Here is a 23,828-nt window from a genome sequence, read left to right as displayed (position 1 = left end):
TCTAATTTATTAGCTTGCAAATACCAAAGAGAATAAATGATGACAAGAAGATAAGTGCTTTTGAGATGAGTTCATTTTGCCCATTCTAACATCTATGTAGTTGTGTTGTATATCAATCAGAGTTATACAGGTGATGACATTCACTTATCGAAGACTTCTAATGGTCACAGAGTTGGATCACCTAACAGATCACCTGACATAAAAACAGTTTAATGGAATACTTCTCCTTGTTTTCAGGCTGATTCAGTATTTAACATGCGGAGACCGTACGACCTGATGGCCCTCTTGAAGCAGGAAGAACGTGCAGTTATGTTAGATGGCCTAAAAAATGAACTTTTATCTAGAAAAGATGAAATTGATAAAAATGAAGACAAAGATACAGGTAGTAAGTGTGATTTTTGCATGTGCTTGTCAATCCATTCAGTAGGTATTCTGCTTCATTTACTTTTTATTTCACTATTTAGTATTACTGTACACATTTTGAATTATTATTTTATTCGTTTATTTATTTGTTGCACTTGGTAATATTATTTTTAGTACCAAAAAGCTTAATTGTGGCTTGAATGTGTATTTTATCTACTGTCTTTATCATTGGTTTTTCATTTGATTCTGCTGCTGCATTTGTTTGGCACAAAAAGCTGTGTTTGCATTTAAAAGTTGCAGCATGGTGTTTTCTTACACGTAATAAAAAGTAGAAAACTAAATTGAGAAAATTTGGTCTTCCTAGAAAATTATAACTTTTAAAACTTTTAAAGGCAAAATTGAGATATAGATTAAAGAAAATGTAAGAAAAGAGGATTTTTTCAATCTTTGTTTGTTTGTTTGAATACTAGTAAACAATTTGTAATTTGAGGGGCAGTTAAAAATGTTTATATGTTTGTTGAGATACTTCATGATTTTCTCTTCAAAGGTTTAGAACAAAAATTTTACAAGTCTGATCCAGACTGCATAGCTGCAGGGAAGCCTCTTCCTGATTATGACTTGTATATCAGCACCGTTTTGCCTCTGGAGAATAAAGGGATTAGGTAGGTATGGGCAGTGGCAGATTAAGGCCGTCTTCAGGGTCTTCTGGAAGACAGTCAGATTTTCAAGTTTACATTGACGGGTATCTAATTTTTATGTTGGAAGACTGAAAAATGGAAGATGGATCAAGAAAGATAATTTGGAAGAATTTCAGAAAATAGCTCTGGATCCGCCCCTGTATGTGTGTTGTTGAGGGCAAGTTGATCCATGGACTAAATATGGCTAACTCACTTAAAAGCAGAACCAACTTATTACCTGATGGTTTCCCTGCATCCACATGCGCAATTACAGCAGGGGTCTAGCAATTAAACCTCGGAGCTGAGGTTTACTCCATATAATGGCATGTGTGTAGGCGAGGAGAGCAACAGGAAATTAGCAGCATCACTTTTTAGTGGGGTCGGCCATACTTAGTCCTTGGATCATCTGTTCTGAATGCACCCATTGTCTTCTTGGTTTATATTTACAATAGAAAAAAAAAGTAATTATGCTGTAAGATAATTTCTCAGGAAAAAGTAATCATCCTATTGTCTGACCACAAATCTACAGTTAGGTTCTCTGTTTTTGATATAAGATGTCAAACAACTGTCACAGTACCAGTGAGTGATTCTAGTTTCCTTGAACCACAGAGTAGAAGTAATGCTTTTATTTGCACACTAATCTACAATTAAGTAGTCTGTTCTTTGCATGTGATACCTAACAAGTGTATTTGATTCTAAATGTTGTGGCTTCAGTTACATATTCCAAGGCTCAAATTTTCTTGTGTATTACAAAACTGAATATTGATTATGTTGCTGAGTTACAACTGCATTAAATTTTCCAAAATACTTGAAGAAGGTACAAAAAATTAACATTCTTATATTCAAACAAATACAATATACAAAAATTTGGCAGAAATAAGAAAAAGAATAGACTGGAATTTTCCTAGAATCTTCATTGTCTTTTTTCATGTCTAACAAACCATTACTTTATTGACTTTAAAGCTCAGTTATTCTCAGTAAACATTCATTTTCATACCCTAACATGCAAGCTTGAAGAGAGAGAGAGATAAAGAGAGAAAGAGGCCAAAGCCAACTCAACAGTTTTAGAAAACTACTTCTTTGTTTTATCAAGGTTAAAGTGAAAGTTTTTTCTCATTTTAAGAAATAGTTATGGATCATTTTTATTTCCAATTACATTGAGCTCATTTCCTGTGTTTTTCCTCCAGGCCAGAAGAACATATAGATTTCAAGGCTCCGCCCACCACAGCACCTGTACCCCCTGACTGTGTGAGCTGGGTTACCCTAGAGTATAGCATCCACGCTTTTGAACATTTAGAGGTAAGAGTATTTCACTAAGACTGGAGTATAGCATCCATGCTTTTGAACATTTAGAGGTAAAATATTTCAACAAAGGATACCCTTTGTAAGGCTTCGTTCACATGCAATGTCTATTTTCTAAATTCTGTTTTCTATTCGCGCTATCTTATGATCACGGTCTGTGCACTGAATATCCCGCCGTGTAATTACTGGCAGCGCGAGCCAGTTACTTATAGTAACTTATAGTAACTGGCTCGCGCTGCCAGTAATTACGCGGAGGGATATTCAGTGCACAGACCGTGATCATAAGACATGCCGCAAATAGAAAATAGAATTTAGAAAATAGACATTGCATGTGAACGAAGCCTAAAATGGGCATCTCGGAAAAAATCTTGTACTGGAAAGATATTTTAAAAGATATAAATGTTGCCATAACAGAAATAATTTCTTTAACTTTATTCACTAAGAGGATAGAGCAATATTTGTGATATTTTTAGCAGTTTTAAAATTTGGATCAAGATTTCACTTAAACAATGACCTCCTGTGGTTAAATGTGAATAAGTGTACAGTGCTTAAAGAATGAACAGTAAGTCTAATACTTGAATTATCTTTTGTTATTTTATTTATTAATTTATTTGATATTTCATTCATTCATTCATTCATTCCATTGTGTTCCAGGGTATGAAGGAAAGGACAAATCTAAGTGGCAGCCCTGAGCTGGGCTTGAAGAACGCCATCACCCACAGAGATAACGTGGATGACTACGGCCACCTCATACAGCAAGCCTTGAAGAAGGTAAGTATTTATCCACTATGTGAATTTAGTAGTAGATGTTATCATCATAATGGACTCTTATTAAAGTAGAGAACACAATTGACATATGACGGTATACGAGGGCGGTCAATCCATGTAATTACTACAGTTAACTTCTCGGCTTGGAACTGATAATTTGATGGTGGGTAAAGACTTGCTTGAACTAATGAGGCACTGTTTAATCTGTCTGAGATGATTATTGGTCTTGACTAGAATCTTTCTATCCTGTCTTTGTCTTATCAACTGTGAATACACACACACACACATACACACAAGTTGATTAGAATCTTATTTTCTCCAAGACAAATAGGTATAGATTGTCAAATACAAGCCAAAATGAGCATCAGTTCATTGTTATTTGATATTTCTTTTTTTTTCTGCAGAATTAAATCTTTTGTAGTCCCTTGCTTGGACATGCTGCAATTGTATGATTTCAAGAAGCTGTATGAGTAGCACATAAGTATTTGTATAATAATTTTATTTAATTTTTTTTTCAGAATACCACATCATGGGTTCTTTACAACATGGCAGCTTTCTACTGGAGGATAAAAGGAGACACATACCAAGTCGTGGAGTGCTTAAGAAGGGCTCTCCATTTTTCTCCCAGGTAAAAAAAGTTTATTTATTTATTTATTTATTTATTGGGGTAAAATCATGGTAAATACAAAATTTACCTTACCCATGGCCATGATGTTATGAAAAAATAAACAAATAAAACATTATTAAAAAGATTTTTAAAATATAAAAACTATATTAGAACTATGAATCAAAATAACAATACACAAAGTCCAATTTAAAACTATAACAGAAATAACAGTCCTTATCTTTTGATGAAATTTAATGAGTATGTTAAATACATATCTCAACACCACCAGTTTTGGGAATGCTCGGTTTTACTTAATTTAATTATAAAAATGACAGTTTTGTAAAAAAAAAAAAAAAAAACTACATTGTTGGTGATATTTCAATTCTGAATGACATACCTTTCAGGCTTCAGAAAGATGTAGCATTAATAAGTCTGGCTAACATTCTGCACAGAGCGCGCTACTCCAATGAGGCAGCCATTGTGGTCCATGCAGCATTAGATATATCTAAAGAACTCAACGTGAATCACTTTACTTTAGGAAACATATATGCAGTAAGTGTGTGGAGATAATGGATTACATGATTTATTGACAACTGTCATCTTGTGAACTTGTAAGGGTTGAAAAAAATTAATTATATATCATGTCAGAGGTCACTGGCTTAAGGAGTGAAATAAAGCTTAAATTGTAACTCTATCTACTAGAGATAAATACAACAAGACAAGCCATGCCTACTTTTAAGTTTGAAAACAAGTCATTCTTTTGTAACCAATGTAAAGTATATTGCACCTGTAGCACAACTTGTGTTTTCAAATCAGGTGAAACACAATTGACAAGACTTAATTGTTGTGAATTTTTCCACCTTTTAGGTCTTGGCAGAATATAACAAGTCTGTGATTTGTTTTGAAAATACTCTAAAGATCCAGCCTGACTTTGAGGCAGCCGCCCAGAGGAGACATGCAGTACTGTGTCATGCTAAACTGGAGGGGGCACTGGAGGCACAACATAGGTAAGTTACACATAGCTAAACTGGAGGGGCACTGGAGTCACAACACAGGTAAGTTACACATAGCTAAACTGGAGGGGGCACTGGAGTCACAACACAGGTAAGTTACACATAGCTAAACTGGAGGGGGCACTGGAGGCACAACACAGGTAAGTTACACATAGCTAAACTGGAGGGGGCACTGGAGGCACAACACAGGTAAGTTACACATAGCTAAACTGGAGGGGGCACTGGAGGCACAACACAGGTAAAGTTGTTAACATGTCAAAACTAACTGTAAAAGGGTATATATATATATATATAAAGACACTTGCTATATATGACATGCCTAATATAACCAGTGAAGTCAATATGAATGTTATATTTCTCAGGTCACTCCAGAGGACATTAACAGAGCTGAAGGATTACCAGAAGAAGCACGAGTACTGGCAGATCCAGAATGACAGATTTGTTACTGAGCAGGCTCCAGATGAGAGGAAGAGAGAACAGAGGCTGGGCTATGAGGAGTACAAACTTATGGAGAGTACTGTACTTATAGGTAGGGCTATGAGGAGTACAAACTTATGGAGAGCACTGTACTTATAGGTAGGGCTATGAGGAATACAAACTTATGGAGAGTACTGTACTATAGGTAGGGCTATGAGGAATACAAACTTATAGAGAGTACTGTACTATAGGTAGGGCTATGAGGAATACAAACTTATGGAGAGTACTGTACTATAGGTAGGGCTATGAGGAATACAAACTTATGGAGAGTACTGTACTTATAGGAATGCAATTATGACTTTATAAAAGTAAAGTCCTAATAAGGCCAGGCAAAATTGATCAAGTTGGTTAACTCGAAAGACTTACCCTAATTTTGAAGAAATTACATAGCAAAGGAAAAAGTTATGTTTTATTTATGGAGATTTATTTCAATATATTCATCTTTTCGCTATTCTTGGAATCTAATCTCCAAGATATAATGTTGTGAAGAGTGCTGCTTAATGCAAGAATTTACCAGGAATGTACCATGTAGAGCTAAGTAAACAATGATTACTATTATTTATTTGCTTCATGAAATTAAGAGATCATTTGGTTCGCAAATATTTGTCAAACAGTACTTTTGGTTGGTTTTGTGATGCTTTACGTTTTGATGACAAACAAATTTTGTGAGGCAATGTATTCAAATAACTATTTATTTATTTATTTATTTATTTATTTATTTTCTGACACAGGAGAATATTGTCACACAGTGGAGAAGGAGGGGAAGGAAGTTTTAAAGTGCAAGTGGGGAAGAAGACAGCCACTTAGCCCAGACTTGGAGGGGGTCATTGATTCTGAAACCAAGAAAGAAAAAGAAACCAAGGTATTATAGAAATTGATGAAGTAGATGCATAGTGAAGTGTAATAAAGGACTGTTATAAAATATTTATACACACCTGATTTATTTCTCATGTAAATAGGAAGTCTGAAAGTTTTCTAGGCAGTTATCCACATCCACTTTTTGTAGTCCCAAGACTCCAGACATATGGTCAACGAGGAATTTCTTTCTACTTTATTCCCACAACCCAAAATCGTGTCTATTTACATAGATAAGAAATTGATTTTGTAAGTACGCTATAAAGAGTTGCTCTAGACAAATAACCATTGTTAAGTATTTTCCTTGTGTATAACCTATTGTTTTACAGCCTGTTGTATCCTGTTGCTTAACTTTCAGGAGAAGTTGAAGAATACCACAAGTATAGATTATAGCCAGCCTTTAAAACCACCACTGTATACTAAGAAAGCAAAATCATATGTAAGTTTAGATATCAGGATCCATAACTTGTTCTTTCTTTAAATTATTACAGTGTATTCTTTTTTTTTTTGGGGTGGGGGGGGTGGAGAGAATAATACCAGAATTAATGTTTTTTAGGTTGTAAGGCCACACTTTTTTAATTTTATGGATGACATCCTGCGCGCGCACCGATTTTCGTCCGTTCTCCAAAAAAAAAAAAAAAATCCCCCCCCCCAAACCGCCCCCCCCCCCCCCCCCCCCCCAAAGGGAGTCGGTTGTCGCAAACATCGTTATTGAATTTGCCGGAAAATGCAATCGGCAATTCTCTGCTAATTCCGCAAGCTCCATACTGTCATTGTCGACTGCGGAGACATCCGAGTAGTTCCGAGTGTGGAAAATGAGCTTTCTGCGCATGCGTATTATCACCACATGGAAATATGGCCGTTTTGCCGTCAACTTCATCTCTAGCATTAATTTCAAAATACACGACAATTAAAGTCATAAAGAGAACGGGGGCCGTTGTTTTGGATTGGTTTGCCATTGATATTGGACATGGAGATATCACCCTTTTACAATTTTACGAAAGGCTGGCCGCGGCCAGCAATCATCGCCCGGAAAATTTCAGTGACATTCTGTCCAAAGCAGCACATACCAGTTTCTTTTTGGAGCGAAAAAAGGGTCGACAAGAGCGTCGCGGTATTTGGTGGACTGAAGGTCGGACAGGCCACCCGATAGTTGGCTGCTAGCGTGTGAGTCGAAGTAGACAAAATGGCATCGACCGAAATTACCTTAGTAGTAGGAAGCATAGGCCTATCTTTGCTTAATTTTTTTAACAATTCTGTGAAGTGTTTACAATGCTTTAATTTTCTGAGAGTACAAATAAAGACACGCTATTTATTTGATATTTGTTTTATTGGTTTCTATACCAACAGAATGCATGAAATAACCTTAAATAGATTTGGTAATATGCAGCATATATATTCATGACTTTTTACCTTTCTACGAAGTAGGCCCTATTCACAATGCTTTAATATTTTGAGAGCATGGATAAAGACATGTTGTTAGTTTGATACGTGTTTCTGTGGTAAATTAGTGTTTCCAGCTGTGTACTGAAAACATAACTTTTCTTAAGCATTTTTTTTTTTTTTTTTTTGGACTGTTTTTTTTTTTTTTTCGCCCGCTCGCACCGACTTTGGGGTCCCCAGAGGATGTCATCCATAAAAATAAAAAAGTGTGGCCTAATTGACCAGTCACAAAATTAACACCCTGATAATTTTTTACAATTTATTCATTTCAGAATGATCTCCCTTTCAAAAACAAAGATTGGCCTCCAAAAAATGAGTGTGATCATTACAAATTTCCAAGTTGGAATGCCTTCCCAACAGTGTATTTACCACCAGAAAACAAGGGTTTTGTGTGAGTATCAGAAAGATACTTGTTAGAAAGTGAATCTTTTTGCAGGTAAATTGAAATATGTGCAATGGTCTATATCCAGGATAATATTATGGATTGCTTATAAATGAAGATGGAAGGTAGAAATATTTTTTGAGTTTGGCAAATTTTGTTGTTTACTTACTTCGTGCAATAAAATCTCACATAGAAGTTTTACCAAATGAATACTTAACTTACTTTATGCAGAAAATCTCACATGAAAGTTTTATTAAGTGCGTTCTCCCCCTCAGAGTGAAAGCCCTCCTGAATGAGGCGCAGGATCTAGAGGAAGGTGCTGAGCACCCCCTCCCCTGGTACCCCCCTGTCTGTGCCACCCTGGTGGACATAGAGGAGGGCAAGAAGGCATATGATCACATAGATGCAGTCAAGGAGAGAACCAAAGTGCCTCTAAAACTTTATGACCCCCTGGTCAAGCCGGTAAGTGGGGTGCTCTTGTCTGAGGGTATAATTAACTTTAAAAATTTACGAGGCCAAGTTAAACAATCACTTTTAATTTAAAGTAAAAGGACAACAAATCTTATGGAAAGAAATTTTACCTAAAATCATGAATATATATTTTTCTGTCTTTCAGATCTTACTGGGCCATGTCAATGGTGGGGATGTGACAGAGGAAGAAGTGGGTCAGAGGATCCTTACAGCTCTTAAAAAAGTGGGTCACTGATATTTTATGCTTCAAGTTAAAATTATTTATTGCACTAGTTTTATTCCATTAAAAAATACATACAGGTTTGCTATACCAAGATCTGTAATTTTATGTGATAAAATTATCTTATGGCACTAGAACTTATTCGTAGAAATTTTAGAGAGATGTCAATTTTTGCAGCCAACTCATTGTAACATACTTCCTATTTCAGAACATTGGACCAAGTTGGATACTATACAATCTAGCTGGACTCTACTGGCGTATTATAGGCAACAACTACCATGGCATAGAGTGTCTGAGAAGAGCTCTCTACTTTGTCCCAGATGAATATAAAGATGTTCCTCTAGTCAACCTGGCTAATATCCTCTACAAATGGGGCAGGACAGATGATGCTGTAAGACTGATGAAGGAAGCCTTGGCTGTCAATGACTTTGAGGTGAGGAATGGTTATTTGAAAGGGGTAAAATTGAAGTAGAAGAGACAGAAAATTAAAGTAGAAGAGACAGATTGATGCCTTGAATATGGTGGGGATGCTACATCATGTAGTGAACTTTTCAGAAAATTTCAGTCGATATGATTCAATTATTGTAGATTTGTTGAAGACATGGTTATTAAAATGATGAATTGGCATGCAGATTAAATCTTTGAAGGCTTATGTTTTGTCATCAAGTATGAACAGTATTCAATTTTGCAGCACATTTTAAGTTATGATGGTGTATACTAAGGTGTCATGTGTCAACTTTTCTTTCTTCACATTTACAGCCCCTTACCCACCACTTTCTGGGGAACATATTGGCAGCCAAACAGAATATCTCTGGTGCTATCTACCACTACGAAGAAGCTCTGAAGGCAGATCCTAACAACCAGAACTTCCTCAATATGCTCAGAACTGTCAAATGTTATCAAAAATATCACCAAAACAATCAAAACCCCGCCAGAAAGGAGAGTACGGGTCAACAGAAGTGTGGCCCTCCTGGTCAGCCCAATAGTAAGGAGACCGAGAGCAGGATTGTCTGCAAAGCTGTAAGTAAAACAAGATAAGGTGGAGGTGATTGAATTTTTTAAAGGAAATTCTTTTTGTACATACTAACAGTACAGCACAGTGTTTAGTAAGGCTTTATGTAAAACAAGAGTTGATGCATGCTGATACATATACAAGTTTTATCTTATTAAAATTAAATAATCTGGCAACCCATGAAGAGATAAATACACGTATACACGATATAGCTGTTGTTGTCAATCTATAGCATTAATTTAAAAGCAGGTAACTTTCAGACAAAGTCAAACTCCATTGTATTTATTATTACGTATATCTTGTATGATTTTAAACAGAAGTATTTTAGGATTTGTTTCCCGTTTCCCCTAGGAGCATGGCAAGGAGACCTGTATTCTGGAGACCAGGACCCGCAATCTTCCAGGACAGTGTCAGCAGTCCTGTGACATGAAACCTGAGTGTAAATGTCAGTGTCCAGGTATGTATTGTGGACAGTGTCAGCAGTCCTGTGACATGAAACCTGAGTGTAAATGTCAGTGTCCAGCTATGTAGTGTGGACAGTGTCAGCAGTCCTGTGACATGAAACCTGAGTGTAAATGTCAGTGTCCAGGTATGTAGTGTGGGCAGTGTCAGCAGTCCTGTGACATGAAACCTGAGTGTAAATGTCAGTGTCCAGGTATGTAGTGTGGACAGTGTCAGCAGTCCTGTGACATGAAACCTGAGTGTAAATGTCAGTGTCCAGGAATGTAGTGTGGACAGTGTCAGCAGTCCTGTGACATGAAACCTGAGTGTAAATGTCATTGTCCAGGTATGTAGTGTGTGTGTGTGTGTGTGTGTGTGTGTGTGCATGTGGTTGTGTCTGTGTGTGTGTGTGTGTGTGTGCACGTGTGTACGCTTGTGTATGTATGCGTGTGTGTGTTGTATGTACATGTGTGTTTCATTTTGAAATATAGGTAATGTAAAGCAAATTCATTCATACAGTGTTTATGACAAAGCCTACATTCAGGTTCTTTACTTGGTCCTATCTCTGAAAAATTGTAGAATTGATAGAGGTTTCATTTTCTTTGTGATCACTTATTTTGAAATTCTCAAATGTGTTGTTATTGAGGGTTGTGTTCCTTGTTATTTTTTCATACATTTGTTTCTTACAGAGTTTCAGACATACATGTTTTTTTTCCATTATAGAAAAAAGATATGATGATATTCTTGATATAGTTATGTCTTGTTTTTGAAAAGAAGCTATTTGGTTACGGAGGTGTGTAGATATCAAAGATATTTATGCAGTGTTTAAAAAAAATAGACTGAAGAAAAGGGCATTGCAACTTTATCCAACATAATAGATAGTCAAGTCCTTCAGACAGATAATTAAATGTCCATGTTTTATGACTATAATTTCAGCAAAGCGTAAGAAATGCTGTAGACTTCGCAAGAAAATCATGGTTGTTCGCAAAACACTTCCTGATATAAATCTTAACCAGTATCTTAAAGGTAGTACACCAGTAAAAATGTATACCCTCCGTCCCCACCCCTCAAGTTAATATGGTGTAGGATCCTGTTATAAAGTCTTGAGGTACATAGGTAAAGGTTGCCTGTAGTTTGAAATTGAGGTCTTTTTATTTTGTGGATACAAGTTGTACTTAGCTTGGGTGACATAAATTACACGTCTGGAATGTGTTTTAGTTCGGTTTTGATGTTTTAGGAAATTTAGTTATTTTATAGATGGGTCATTAGAACAAGGTTTATTGGGTGGTGTTTTGTTTTATCACTTGGTAGAGGTTACGGATTGATTTAGGACATTTGATGTAACTTAAACCTTCATGAAGGTCATAAAACTGGTTGATATAAATTTGAGAATGATCAATATTATGAGAAAAACAAGAAAGTGCATTTTATTTTGTATAAAGCACCTAGAAAATTCCAAGAAGAAGCAGTGACTTTGGTTATTTAGTGTAAAATAAGTATTCACTTAGCGGTGTTGATAATTTTTAAGTTAGTTGACGTTAACCATCCTTTTATTTTTAGGTGTTGGTGTACGTGCATGACTCTGATAATATACTTCTTTATTTTTGTTGTTTATATTCAAGGGCCATGACTGATATATTGATACACCGTTTTATTTTGTGTTGAATACAGACACTGTATGGAACATGTGTGATTGTTAAATTGTCAGGTTTAGATGTCGCACACTTCAGTGTTGCCAAAATTTGGTATCAAATTACATAATGTTCTTATATATTACAAACCACTGATACTGTTACTTGTTGTCATCATCACCATCTGATACTTTTAATAATATTATTTTCAATAATTAGAGCAAAAAAAAAAAAATAAATATAAATAAATAAATAAAAAAATAAGACAATCAAAACTGTTTGTCCTTTCAGGCCTGGGAAGCTTATCTAAAATTGATAATTTCAGCCAACATAAATCTTTTTATTGTGACCAATAAATTATATTTTGTTATTATTAAAATCTGATAGCTGGGCTGACTTCACTGTAGTCTAATCTTACATATATATATATATATATATATATATATATATATATATATATATATATATATATATATTTTTTTTTTTTTTTAAATTTTTTTTTTTATTTATTTTTTTTGTTTTCAGATACTTTGATGCGTAAACTTGAGAAAGCAGTGGCAGATGAGGCTAACGGGGCCCAGATGTGTATACATAACACCATGGACCCACAAGCCAATAGTCCACTCAACATGATGTGTCAGTACTAGTAACCCATTTACATATTCCCAATACATATGTAGTATATTTTTCAATGTGCCAACTTTATATTATCGTATATAAATTGATTCTTCAGTATTTTGGTAGCCTATGTTACATGATATTTTTTTTACACAAAACAGTTTGAAAGTTAATGTTTAAAAAAATGAAACTATATTCTGAAATAGTAATTATTCAGGAGAATCCCATCATTTCAGTATTTTATTCAGACTCTGTCACATATCTGTGTATTTACCATTGATATCTTTGTTTCACTTTATTTCATTTGTACAGTTGATCCAGAACTGGAGATGGAGAAGATAGGTCAGCTGTACAAAGACATTGGGATCTGTAAGAGTCCAGAGTGTGAAGATCACAATTTGATGCAGGTAAGATTGAACTTACAACATGGTTTTACCTGGCAATCTTCCCTTAATGTTATGAGTGCAGTCCATGGATCAACTTGTTTTAAGTACGCCCTTTAAATCATTTGTGTCACTTGGAATTGTGACTTTTTGTTGTCATTATTATCATCATCAACTGTGTGTCTCTCACCTTGGACTTGAAATATTGCACAGACTGATGGTAAACTTGATAAGTTACACAAGTGACTGTCATTCTTGAATTATTAAATGTTTTGAAAAAAAAATTGCTAAGTGTACACTGTGATTCAAGCCTGCCAACTCCCGTCCACACATCCGCCTGGAGAACATCAACGGGTTGATAACACAAAACCTGGTCTTCTCTGACTCTCCGTCAGAGGTCAAGGTCAGTCCAGAGGAATGCATTATTTTTAAAGATGGCAAGAAATCAGAAGGTTGTGCACAGGAAATATTCAAGCCAATGGTGAGTTAGAAATGTGGCACTTGTTGGTATTTTGGTAGGTGACACTTTTTGAGTACTTTTGATTTTGAAATGATCAGTTAGATGACCATTATAAAGTTTTACATTTGATTTTATTTCAGTTTGATTATTATTAAAGTGATAAATTATTGGTATATATATATATATATTATATATAATTTAAATATATATATATTTAAATTATTACTAAGTGAACTTTATTTTTTTCTTCAGGCTGATCAGCTTTCAGTTTTTCACCAAAAATTTGAGGAACTGGACAGAGCAACGTGTGACCACGCCAACGCAGCAAGCAGTTCCTCCACCGTGAATAACAACAATAATAACAACAATAAAATAGAGAAAGACAAAAAGAAAGACAGCATCAAAAGCAATGACAGTAAAGTGCCTAAGAAAAACAAAGAAAAGCCCATGCTTCAGCCAGTATACCTCCAGTCAGACGACCCCAGCGACCTTGAGGAGGTCATCAATGCCGCCATTGAACAGGTAGAAGATGTCCAGCTTCCCGATATACCTGACAGTGAGCTACCAGGTGAGGGTTGGTTTGAATGGGAAAAAAATTGATTATATTGTTTACAATTGATATTTTCTTTCTTAAAAAATGAATTTACTGTATAAAAAACTGAAAGAATAGAGTATCTTAGGCAATTCATGATTACACAAAAATGATCCTTTTAGCCCTTATGTGAGATGTATAAAATTATCTAGATATTAATAGGAAAATTTGATAGATAAAACAGAGACTTAATTCCTCTATTTTCTTCTTTACCTCAGATACCACCAAGCACATAGTGGCCCGCAAAGCTTTGACCATTCCAACCTGGGATGAATGCCAGGATCATAAGAAAATTGACTTTAAGAAATTCACCAGTACCTGGCTGTCTGTAACTGCCAAAGGAATAGAGTAAGTCTTCACTTAACAGGTGTTATGAGGATGATAACGTTGATAATGTTGAACAGTTAATAGCTGTGTGTTTGAAATGAGCGGTAGTTTCTTTTGTCAATAGCTGTAAAAAATTCACTGATTTTTATGGATGATACCACATTTAAGAACATTTTAATTATTAAATATGCGGAATTGTATGAAATTTATTTACAAAATGCATGAAAGTAGACAATGGGAGCAGTTAAGATTATCAAACTCTAGGGACTTATTTGATGAAGTCATGTTGTGAAATAATGTATTTTCATAATTTCTAAGCATGTATATTATGTATAATGTATATCAACAACTGAGTTATAATGAAACTAATGGAAGAGATATTTTTGAGCAAATTATGCATGTGTAAACTTACCTAATCTAAGAGAGATTGACAGATTTTGCAATTGAGCAATTTGTGCAATGTTGTCTTTCACCAGTGATTGCTTATCAAGTTTCTACTGTAAATTATATGCCATTTCAATGTTTCCAGTCCTAAACATCATGTAAACTTCTCTAAGAAGATCCGTGGGGAGTGGGAGGAGCCCGTGTGTGAGAAGGACTTTGGTGCCAGTGCCCAGTCCCTGGACCACATCAAGGGGATTGCGGAGAGGAACGGCCTGGAGTACGCTGCCGAGACAGGCCTTAAGGAGGTAACACTTGGTACTTTGTATCTCTTTGCATGAAATTTAAAACCTCCTTTGAATTTTATTTAAAACTTGAAGGAAATCCCTGTATGCAGTACTTGAATGGAAGTAAAATGAAGGTAAGATTTACATGTTCTCAGGGTAAATTTCTTGATGTGTTTTCAGTGTAACTCATGTCCTCTGTGTATATTCCAGGTGTTACAATCTCTAGGAGATGATGATGGGGAGCCAGGTGAAGTGGTGGGAACCAGGATAGCCCATGCTTTGAAGAAGGTAAATTTTGACCAGAAACACCACCAAGAAATGTTTTAAAATGGAAGACATTTGATCTCTATATTCCTTTCATACTTTGATTTCAATAGTGATTGAAAAAAAAAAGATGATTTTTTCAAAAATACTTATCTCTTCTACATGACTTTGAATTGGTGGAGGAATATTTTGGTGAAATACTGAATTTTTCCCTTCATGAAACTACCTTTTTGGTTGTATTGCCAAAGTTTGCTGCTTCAAGTTTTTCAGTCTCTATCTTTTTCTGAAAAAAGCAATATTACAGAGCTGTTATATTTAATTTTGTTCAGAATGGCACCTCATGGGTGTTGGGCAACTTAGCTGCCCTCTACTGGAGAGTGGAAGGCAATGCCAAACATGCTGTGAACTGCCTGCGTATGGCACTGAACACTGCTCCCAGGGACATGAGGGTGAGTGAAATCAACACACTGTACAGTTTTTCATGCGAATATTTATAATGGAATAAAGTAAATATTTGCTGTAATAAAATTATAATTTAGAATAACACATTTGATTAAAGGCTGTATTTTTGATTATCACTTACTGCTTTGTGAAAAACAGACAATTTTTTTTTTTTTTTTTTTTTTGCAGTTTTCTAACTTTAAGCATCCCCAAGACCCCCATCTGTAACACAACAATCTGTACTTTATTCTTACACCAAAAATTTTATCTGGATTAAGAATTAGTCATTTTTTTTTTCCTTTCAGGATATTTCACTTCTCAGTATGGCCAATGTTCTCTACAAGTCTGGTCGTCTGAATGACGCCATTGTGGTAATCAACATGGCGCTGGAGACGTCTCCCAGGATTGTGGTGATTCACTTTACACTGGCTAATATCTACGCTGCCAAGGTGAGGGGCGTACTGTCACATATACAAGAAAACATGGAGGGTGCACAGGAATAGTTTCTTCTTGAACTAAATCTGTTGTTTTCGTTGTTTATTATCAAAGAAGAGAGAAAACCATCATGACATTGGGCTTCTGTTTGAAAATTTCTTAAATTATTAGGCATATCATCAGAAAATTTTGAAATAAGTAAACCACTATGTAATTGATACAAATTGATATTTTTGTGTAAAATTTGAGTGTATCTGCTGCAAAATGACGTGCCTAAGTCATCATGTGATCATCATGGTGATATATCTTATATTATCTGACCAGGGTGACTGGCCCAAAGCTGTGATGTTCTATGAGTCCACCCTGGGGCTACAGTCCTCCTTTGAACCCGCCAGGGACAGACTGAAGGCTATACAGTGCAAGAAAATACTGGAACACCCGGAAGAATACAAACCAAAAGACGAGGGAAAGAAGAAAAAGAAAGGAAAGTCAAAACCAAAGGACTAATTGCTGCTATTTACATAAATATAGACTACTGACATATAAATAAAATTTTTTTGATTACTGAAAGCTGTCAGTGGATATATATTTTTCTATGGTTTCTTGTTTGATTTCTTAAAACCCAACTCGCTCAAACTTGTTACACCAGTGACCTTCTAAACCTTACCTTGTACCAAAAGTGTGACCCATTTGTGTGTACCTATTTAAAAGTTACTTAATTACACAGCAGGTGGCTTCTGCAACTTACATTTTTTAAGAAGATTAAACAAGATATTAATGTTTTATTCTTAGTTGTTGGCAATGTCAAGTTTTTTTGTCACCCCATATCTCTCATTCATGTTTTGGTTTTTGTTATATTGTTTTAAGGGAATTTTCTTTAAAACTGTAAAACAGTAACAGTAAATTTTTCTTTAATGACAAGTTTTCTGGTTTGAAGACCAAAAAAATTGGTTACTTTCATGAAAGAAGGTTAACTTTCATACTAAATCGGTTAATTCTATCCACCTAAACAACAAAAGGAATGATGTAGTGTTTTCTTGTATTTTAAGGAACCTAAGTATATATTAACAAGCACCTTATACTTCACAGTTATCAGTGATATTGTCTTAAAGTTTGAAAGTGTTTCAGATTACAGAAAATTTCTCTGTAAAAAGACAGAAATTCAGCATTCCAATACGGGGTTTCAGTCAGAGCTCTTATAGATATTAAGAACTATTTTCATTTTAATTTATTTCTTTTGCAATAAAATTACATTTAATATTCTATATGGAAAGTAAGAAAGAGATAGAATTTAGACAAGAGAGGTAGATAAACTTAATTTAATATAGTAAACACATGTCAGAAATAGTCCGACATCTTCAACAATGTGATATATTTCATTTCATTATTTATGTGATATTTTCACAATATTTACCTGTCTGGAAATTATGCCAATGTGATTGAAAGGAGCTAAATAATATAGGGAATTTCTTCGATTGGGCCAACAGCGCATTACAATTTTTTTTTGTTTGTTTGTTTATGCGAGTTGTTTTGCTTCTGATAGCCTTTAATGTTTTTGCCAGGCCCGTCAATTTGCATTCTTATGTATTAGTAGCAAAGCACAAATGTAGTTCTTGTTTAGGTTTACTATAGAAGTGAATAGATCATGCCTTGTGTTTGTTATCATGGTGTCAATGTTCAATTGTTCTGTTTTAGAGAAAAATTAAAACAGTCCCATTGTAAATTCATCCTCAGTCGAAACTTTGCCACAATTTTTGTACTTTTTTAAACACATTTTTCAAGGTGCTAATTGGATATTTTTTGTATTGAAGACAATGTTATCCTCCTCAGTATTGCTTCTGTTACAAAAGAATTGATCATTAATATCAAAGACCAGTTCAAGTTTGAATTGCATTTCCGAACAGTATTTTATCACAAGTTTCTTGCAGCTTTTGTAAATTCTTTATATCATATCTAAGGCTTCCCCTTTTGCCTATAAAGTTATAAAACACTTACGAGGTCAAATAGCCTTGTAGCTTGTTGCTTTAGGTTGTTTAGTCCTGTGTTAAATCAGGTTATGGTGTTTGTAGAATTAGTGCTTTTGGCAGATCATTTTGTTTTGTTTATAATTGTAAAGGGTAAAATTTTGATGCAGAAGATAGTTCAAATTTCATTAAAGATAGAAGTGCAAGTTGCTGCAGCTTTGGACTTTTTGTTGCAAATTTTATTTAACCTTGTGCAAGTAGGAGAAGACGCTAGACAGTATAATGTAGACATTGCTGCATGTTGTCATATGTCCGTTTCCTCCTAATTTTTTTCATACAGAGAGCTTCTGTGCAATATAATGCTAAGGCGGCTGTGGGTTGTGTTCATTTATTAGTGGAAGACCAAGTATTGATTGTCATGATGTGTATTGTTTTCTATGTCCAGTAGAACTGGCTCTAATCAGTTGAAATGATAATTTTGTAATACAAAAAAAGACTGTAATATTTCAAACAGTTTTTAATGAAAAAATATGCAAAACTTGAAAATGTGTTGTTTTATTTGTGTGTGGAAACAAGCTATAATTTATAGAAGATATAAATATATTTACAATAAATAAAATTAGCTTTGTCTAGATACAAGATGGGAAACTCTCCTGTTACAGTGCATTCTGGCAAATTTCAAAGACCCATGCATCTTGATATCATTTAGGAGGTGGCTTTCAAAAAAAAAAAAAACATTCTCATGGTTTTAGTCTCTGAACAGAAAACATCCAGGCAGTGTGCCATGTAAAATATCAAAGCTGTGTTGGGAAGGGGTCGTCATTATCAGCAATAAATGCATGAGTTGTAGCAGAACCTCTTCTGTGATTTTGGTGCATAATGAAAACCGGGCTGCGTCCTCCCTCTTCCTCTGCCTCTTGTGGCGCCGGGACACTAAAAGACAACCAGTTTGATAAAAATCATGTAACAGGATATTGTCAAATATGCTTCTGTCCTTTATAAAAGCGACACTTTTCAGATCATTGTAGCATCAACCAATCATGTAAAACTTATTATGCTGTCAGCATGTTTTAACTTTAAAAAGTAAAATATGGTGAGAAATTTTGTACCTGTGGGGTAACACCAAGTCTTCTCTTGAGATTTTTATTTCCCGATGAGCCACCAGACAGACGTTTTATCAGAGCCTGGTACAGTCCTGACTGTGTTAGCAGAGGGTTGTACATCTCTAGCACTTTAACCTGTGTTGTTATAAAGTAGACTGTCAACTTGATGCTGTTTTATGGTCATCAATATTAACTCATCACATAAAACTACTTGGTACATGGGTAGGAATGCACAACACATTTAGCTGTCAATTATGGAAAAGATGAAATGGGGTTTGAAGTGTCCTGCCACACTCAGAATCTTACCAAGATAATTATAATCAGCTTATGAAAAATGCAGTAAGTTAAAAATCCATCTTGTTCATTTACCTCGCACTGAATTGACCTACAATGAATAAGCAATACCTTTTTAAGAGCTGCCTGTACAGCATCCACACTGTCCTGACAGGGATTTTCCTTTGGCACAGTGAAGTCACATGGCATCATGAGCTCACTGACTGCTATGGGTTTGATGAGGACAGAGCAGGAGTGGGAAGGCAAGAGAAGGAAGTGTCCACAAGGACTGGTGGGACTATCACTGGCATAAGAGTTCTCTGACTTCACTTCAGCTGTACAAGCTAAAAGTACCATTTCCTAAAAAAGCAAATGTTGTCATCACATTCTAAGTTATGACATAAAAGATATACCATGTTTTCAAAGTACAAAAATTTTCAAAAAAAAAAAGATCAAGAAAATGCCCCAGCCATCACACAAATCATGTATTCTCTCACTAAATAGCAGTCTATAATACCTTTTCTTGTAAGAGGGAGCACATGGCCTGGAATAGCTGCTGATTCATCTCCAGTTCATCCCAGTCTATCTTCCAACAGGTGGTGGGTCTCATTACCTGGGGCTGAAACAGGACAACTAGATAATAATTACTCATGGTAATTACTACAGGATCTCACTTGAAACAGAGATTACAAATATTAGTTATTGTATAATAAAATAATATAGTCTTAGTATAATAGAAATAGATTAATCAAAACTTCCACTTTGATTAAACCAAAAATATTTTTCAAACAAAAAATGATTGACAAAAATAATACATGACATTTGCCTTCTTTTTCACTTACATATCCATAGACTACACTTTCACAGATGGAGTTAGCAGGCAGCAGGTTCTTCACTAGCAGTCTATGTACAGGGACCACAGTATTTTGACCTTTCTTGACTGTGGGGATCACAGGTTTGGACATAAAGGAGTCCGGCTGCAGTTGCTGAAAATGAGGTTATGGAAAAAATAAAACAACATATACTGATGTATATTATGAATTAGAATTGGAAAAAAATGTGCTAATTTGCCAAACTTAAAATCATTTATTGGAAAATTATCAAAATTATCTAATCACCATCTTATAATTCTTATAAATCTTTGCAGTTAACCAGTGTTAAATCTGTGATGACACAGATCAACTTTGAAAGAAATTAAAAATTTAATCAATTTTTCAGAAACATACAAACTGCAAGTTGAAGGGTAACAGACTAGGGTCCAGCAATCTTTCATGGAGGTCACATTTTATTGTCAATGAGTCTGAAACAAGTGAGAAAATACTTTCTTATCAAAACTGCATCAGACATATTTAAAGTTAAGATTGAAAATTCTGAGTTCACCATGAAAATACTGCCATACATCTGAACCACAATCGCATAGATTATATGTCCTCTCTCTCTCTCTCTCTCTCTCTCTCTCTCTTGCATCAAACACATTATAATGAGACACAGGCATAAACTTATTCCCCTTTCAGTGTTTACTTCCCTTATACTGCACTCACCTGGTAACACTAGATGTAAGTGTTCTTTGTCTGTGCTGGCATCATATAACCAGGTTTTAAAGAAATCTTGAAAAATAAGAACATCTGGAAACAAAAATAATTCGTTCTAATTCAATTACTTCATTTGTTTGATACTTAGTTCTAGAGTAATCTAGTCATACTTCAGCTTCGTTTCTTCTCTCAATGATAAAAGCTACAACTACTGTATTTCAAATACTCTATAAACACATAGAGTAGAGACCCCTTTCATTCCTTATTACAATTCTTTCTGTCTCTTTAATATTACCATTATCAATATAGGAACCACCTCTAATTTCTAAATCTTACCATTATCAATATTAACGACATCTAGATTTTTGTCTCTTACCATTATCAACCATAATAAATGTTGACCACGGCTAAATTATGTCTGTTACTATAATCTGCCTCTTACCATTATCCATATTCACAACCTCCACCATGCCCTCCATACCTCCACTACTAGAGGAACCCAGGGACACATCACTCCTCTGACTACTATATATCAATAATAACTACTATCTCTTACCATTATCCATATTGACCACCTCCACCATGCCTTCCATACCTCCACTACTAGAGGAACCCAGGGACACATCACTCCTCTGACTACTATACATCAATAATAACTACTGTCTCTTACCATTATCCATATTGACCACCTCCACCATGCCTTCCATACCTCCACTACTAGAGGAACCCAGGGACACATCACTCCTCTGACTACTATATATCAATAATAACTACTGTCTCTTACCATTATCCATATTGACCACCTCCACCATGCCTTCCATACCTCCACTACTAGAGGAACCCAGGGACACATCACTCCTCTGACTACTATATATCAATAATAACTACTGTCTCTTACCATTATCCATATTGACCACCTCCACGTACCATGCCTTCCATACCTCCACTACTAGAGGAACCCAGGGACACATCACTCCTCTGACTACTATATATCAATAATAACTACTGTCTCTTACCATTATCCATATTGACCACCTCCACCATGCCTTCCATACCTCCACTACTAGAGGAACCCAGGGACACATCACTCCTCTGACTACTATATATCAATAATAACTACTGTCTCTTACCATTATCCATATTGACCACCTCCACCATGCCTTCCATACCTCCACTGCTAGAGGAGCCCAGGGACACATCACTCCTCTGACTACTATCTGTGACATCTCCAATGTCATCCAGCACTGACACCTGGTCGGGATTATTGACACAAACCACCTGGATTTTCTGAAGATTTAAAGAATAATACATAAAATTTAAATTAAGTAAAAATTAGTGGAAGAAATCCATAATTTCTTGAATAATTTATTTAACTTCCAGTGTTGTAGAAAACATGTAAAAAAAGTCTCACATTATGATACATATCTAATATTTACTACACAACTTGACTCATTTCATGCCAGTCTGTAAAATTTCCATCTAATACCGGACAACTGTCTTTCACTAAAGAAAGCAAGAAAATCAAAACTGATTTGGTGACAAATTAGTAATTTTATAAGAACAAAAAGAAATGTAAAAAAGAATAAAAGTAGTTATTATAAAAAAACTGTCTTATAGCAAAAAAAAAAAAAAAACTTTTGGTTATATACTTTCTAAGAACATACCTTTAGGTTATCTAAATCCAGCTTGGATGACAATTTTTCAACCTGCTTGACTATACTTGCACTAGTCTGGCATGTTATAACAGTGATCTCAAGCTGATTCCAATATCCTGAAATCTTAAAATATAATACAACAAAATTAGTACTCTGATGAATATATTACATTAAAAAGACTTGCCTTTACTACCAAGTGATTTCTTTACTTTATTTCAAGTTTTTTATACACCAACCTTTCTTTTAAATATCAAACAATAGAGGCAGCACTTATTAGTAAAAAATCATTGTAAAATACAAGGTAAGTAAAATATATATTTCCCAATCTCATGAATTTCTGAACCCCTTAAATAATAATAAGTGAAATTAAAAAACCATGAAAGTCTGCATTTAGCCTTTACCTGAAATAAATTCTGTGCCTGCCTCTTGAATTGTGCCAAAGCTTCGCTAATCCCTTGGTCAAGACAACCCCCTCTTCTGTGGCACATTAAGCTTGTCCTGTGACAGTTCTTAAGTTCATTTAGCGCTGCCTGAAGTCGGGGAAAGGAAGCCCGCACTGTTTGTAGGGGAAATAAGGTCTAGAGGAAAAAATGTGAAAAATTAATGTAAGCTGGGAGACAAAACGTACATTTTAAACTCTATGATCTGTATAAACAACAGATTTTCTTATCGACCGGTATCTATTAAGACAGTGAGTGTTGACAGAGTGTAACTCACAGGCATTGTCTATATACACATCTGGCTTTGTGATCAAACATTATTAATTTAATTTCATACATATAAATCACACAAAGTAACAGCGCTAGAAATAAGTTAAATTGTACAAAATCAACGTCTTTAATTCACACTCAAAGGTCATGGATGTACTCAAATATAGAAATGGTACAATATGTTACCTCTGGGTAGTCACTCAGACTAATGAGACCAAAAAATGGAGTTCTGTTTGGCCCTCCAAGATTGCATACTAATGCAAAATAGTTTTCCAAAGCTTGGGTCAGGCTATGACCGGTATCAGCATCAAAGTTTGAAGAAAAATCTACCAGTAACATTCTTGCTGCAAAGGATGGCGTTATTATTTGAATAAGATACATTTACTCTCTACAATTTTGTTATCATATACGTATGCAAAGTAAGTCTTACTATTAGGTTTGGAAAACAAAAATCGGCAGATCTACGGCTGAACAAAAATAATTACCATGGCTGGACAAGTGTTTATTTATGAATTCTTACTCAAGTTACTGATCTTGGTAAAAAAGTTACTTATAATAACATGGTAAAATATGCACGTAATTACATTTAACAATTTATATTTTATTACAGTAGAACTTCTTTTTAAAAGTTCATCATGATGAATAAAAATATAAACCTGGCTGTCTAGTAAAAAGACCTCTTTCGTTTTTCTCTTGCATTTGTCTTGTATTTATAAACACGTCGTCTGCAAGGTTTTTGAC

At 35.0% G+C, this 23,828-nt stretch overlaps 2 protein-coding genes across 6 annotated transcripts in view; one reads left to right on the top strand and one right to left on the bottom strand.

The window, feature by feature from the left end:
- Window positions 1-18,360, top strand: part of LOC106181236 (tetratricopeptide repeat protein 17) — a 24,864-nt gene extending 6,504 nt beyond the window's left edge. The window contains exons 2-28 of one of the 5 annotated variants that reach the window (XM_087000266.1): window positions 238-382; window positions 911-1,025; window positions 2,228-2,339; window positions 2,997-3,113; window positions 3,629-3,738; window positions 4,122-4,269; window positions 4,585-4,724; window positions 5,093-5,259; window positions 5,939-6,069; window positions 6,421-6,501; window positions 7,778-7,896; window positions 8,163-8,349; window positions 8,504-8,581; window positions 8,787-9,011; window positions 9,338-9,598; window positions 9,942-10,047; window positions 10,968-11,057; window positions 12,188-12,298; window positions 12,593-12,687; window positions 12,974-13,144; window positions 13,376-13,691; window positions 13,934-14,063; window positions 14,572-14,731; window positions 14,921-14,998; window positions 15,304-15,423; window positions 15,721-15,864; window positions 16,175-18,360. In XM_087000266.1, the coding sequence (XP_086856392.1) occupies window positions 238-382; window positions 911-1,025; window positions 2,228-2,339; window positions 2,997-3,113; window positions 3,629-3,738; window positions 4,122-4,269; window positions 4,585-4,724; window positions 5,093-5,259; window positions 5,939-6,069; window positions 6,421-6,501; window positions 7,778-7,896; window positions 8,163-8,349; window positions 8,504-8,581; window positions 8,787-9,011; window positions 9,338-9,598; window positions 9,942-10,047; window positions 10,968-11,057; window positions 12,188-12,298; window positions 12,593-12,687; window positions 12,974-13,144; window positions 13,376-13,691; window positions 13,934-14,063; window positions 14,572-14,731; window positions 14,921-14,998; window positions 15,304-15,423; window positions 15,721-15,864; window positions 16,175-16,357 (3,840 nt within the window). In that variant the 3' untranslated portion in view covers window positions 16,358-18,360. Of the gene's footprint in view, window positions 1-237; window positions 386-910; window positions 1,026-2,227; window positions 2,340-2,996; window positions 3,114-3,628; window positions 3,739-4,121; window positions 4,270-4,584; window positions 4,725-5,092; window positions 5,260-5,938; window positions 6,070-6,420; window positions 6,502-7,777; window positions 7,897-8,162; window positions 8,350-8,503; window positions 8,582-8,786; window positions 9,012-9,337; window positions 9,599-9,941; window positions 10,048-10,967; window positions 11,058-12,187; window positions 12,299-12,592; window positions 12,688-12,973; window positions 13,145-13,375; window positions 13,692-13,933; window positions 14,064-14,571; window positions 14,732-14,920; window positions 14,999-15,303; window positions 15,424-15,720; window positions 15,865-16,174 lie in introns of all 5 variants that reach the window. The other 4 variants (XM_087000259.1, XM_087000255.1, XM_087000278.1 and 1 more) reach the window with 4 other exon arrangements.
- Window positions 18,314-23,828, bottom strand: LOC106181247 (meiosis 1 arrest protein). Its single transcript, XM_087000283.1, has 12 exons — window positions 23,744-23,828; window positions 23,274-23,431; window positions 22,779-22,955; window positions 22,387-22,500; window positions 21,853-22,009; window positions 20,732-20,815; window positions 20,417-20,490; window positions 20,033-20,176; window positions 19,708-19,809; window positions 19,323-19,550; window positions 18,924-19,052; window positions 18,314-18,747 (listed from the first exon to the last, which is right to left on the bottom strand). The coding sequence occupies exons 1-12, from the start codon at window positions 23,784-23,786 to the stop codon at window positions 18,640-18,642; spliced, it is 1,518 nt and encodes a 505-aa protein (XP_086856409.1). The 5' UTR covers window positions 23,787-23,828; the 3' UTR covers window positions 18,314-18,639.

Source organism: Lingula anatina, chromosome 1 (genome assembly GCF_051362555.1).
Source record: "Lingula anatina isolate TDL-2025a chromosome 1, LinAna3.0, whole genome shotgun sequence".
NCBI lineage: Eukaryota > Metazoa > Brachiopoda > Lingulata > Lingulida > Lingulidae > Lingula > Lingula anatina.
This window is presented reverse-complemented; position numbering and strand designations above follow the sequence as displayed.

Excerpts from the sequence above, each read along its gene's own strand:
- LOC106181247 (XM_087000283.1), bottom strand. The coding sequence starts at position 23,786 with ATGCAAGAGAAAAACGAAAGAGGTCTTTTTACTAGACAGCCAG. Across the intron at positions 22,501-22,778 it reads AGGCACAGAATTTATTTCAG|ATTTCAGGATATTGGAATCA; the intron begins GTAAAGGCTAAA and ends TTATATTTTAAG. Across the intron at positions 20,177-20,416 it reads TACCCTTCAACTTGCAGTTT|CAACTGCAGCCGGACTCCTT; the intron begins GTATGTTTCTGA and ends CCTCATTTTCAG.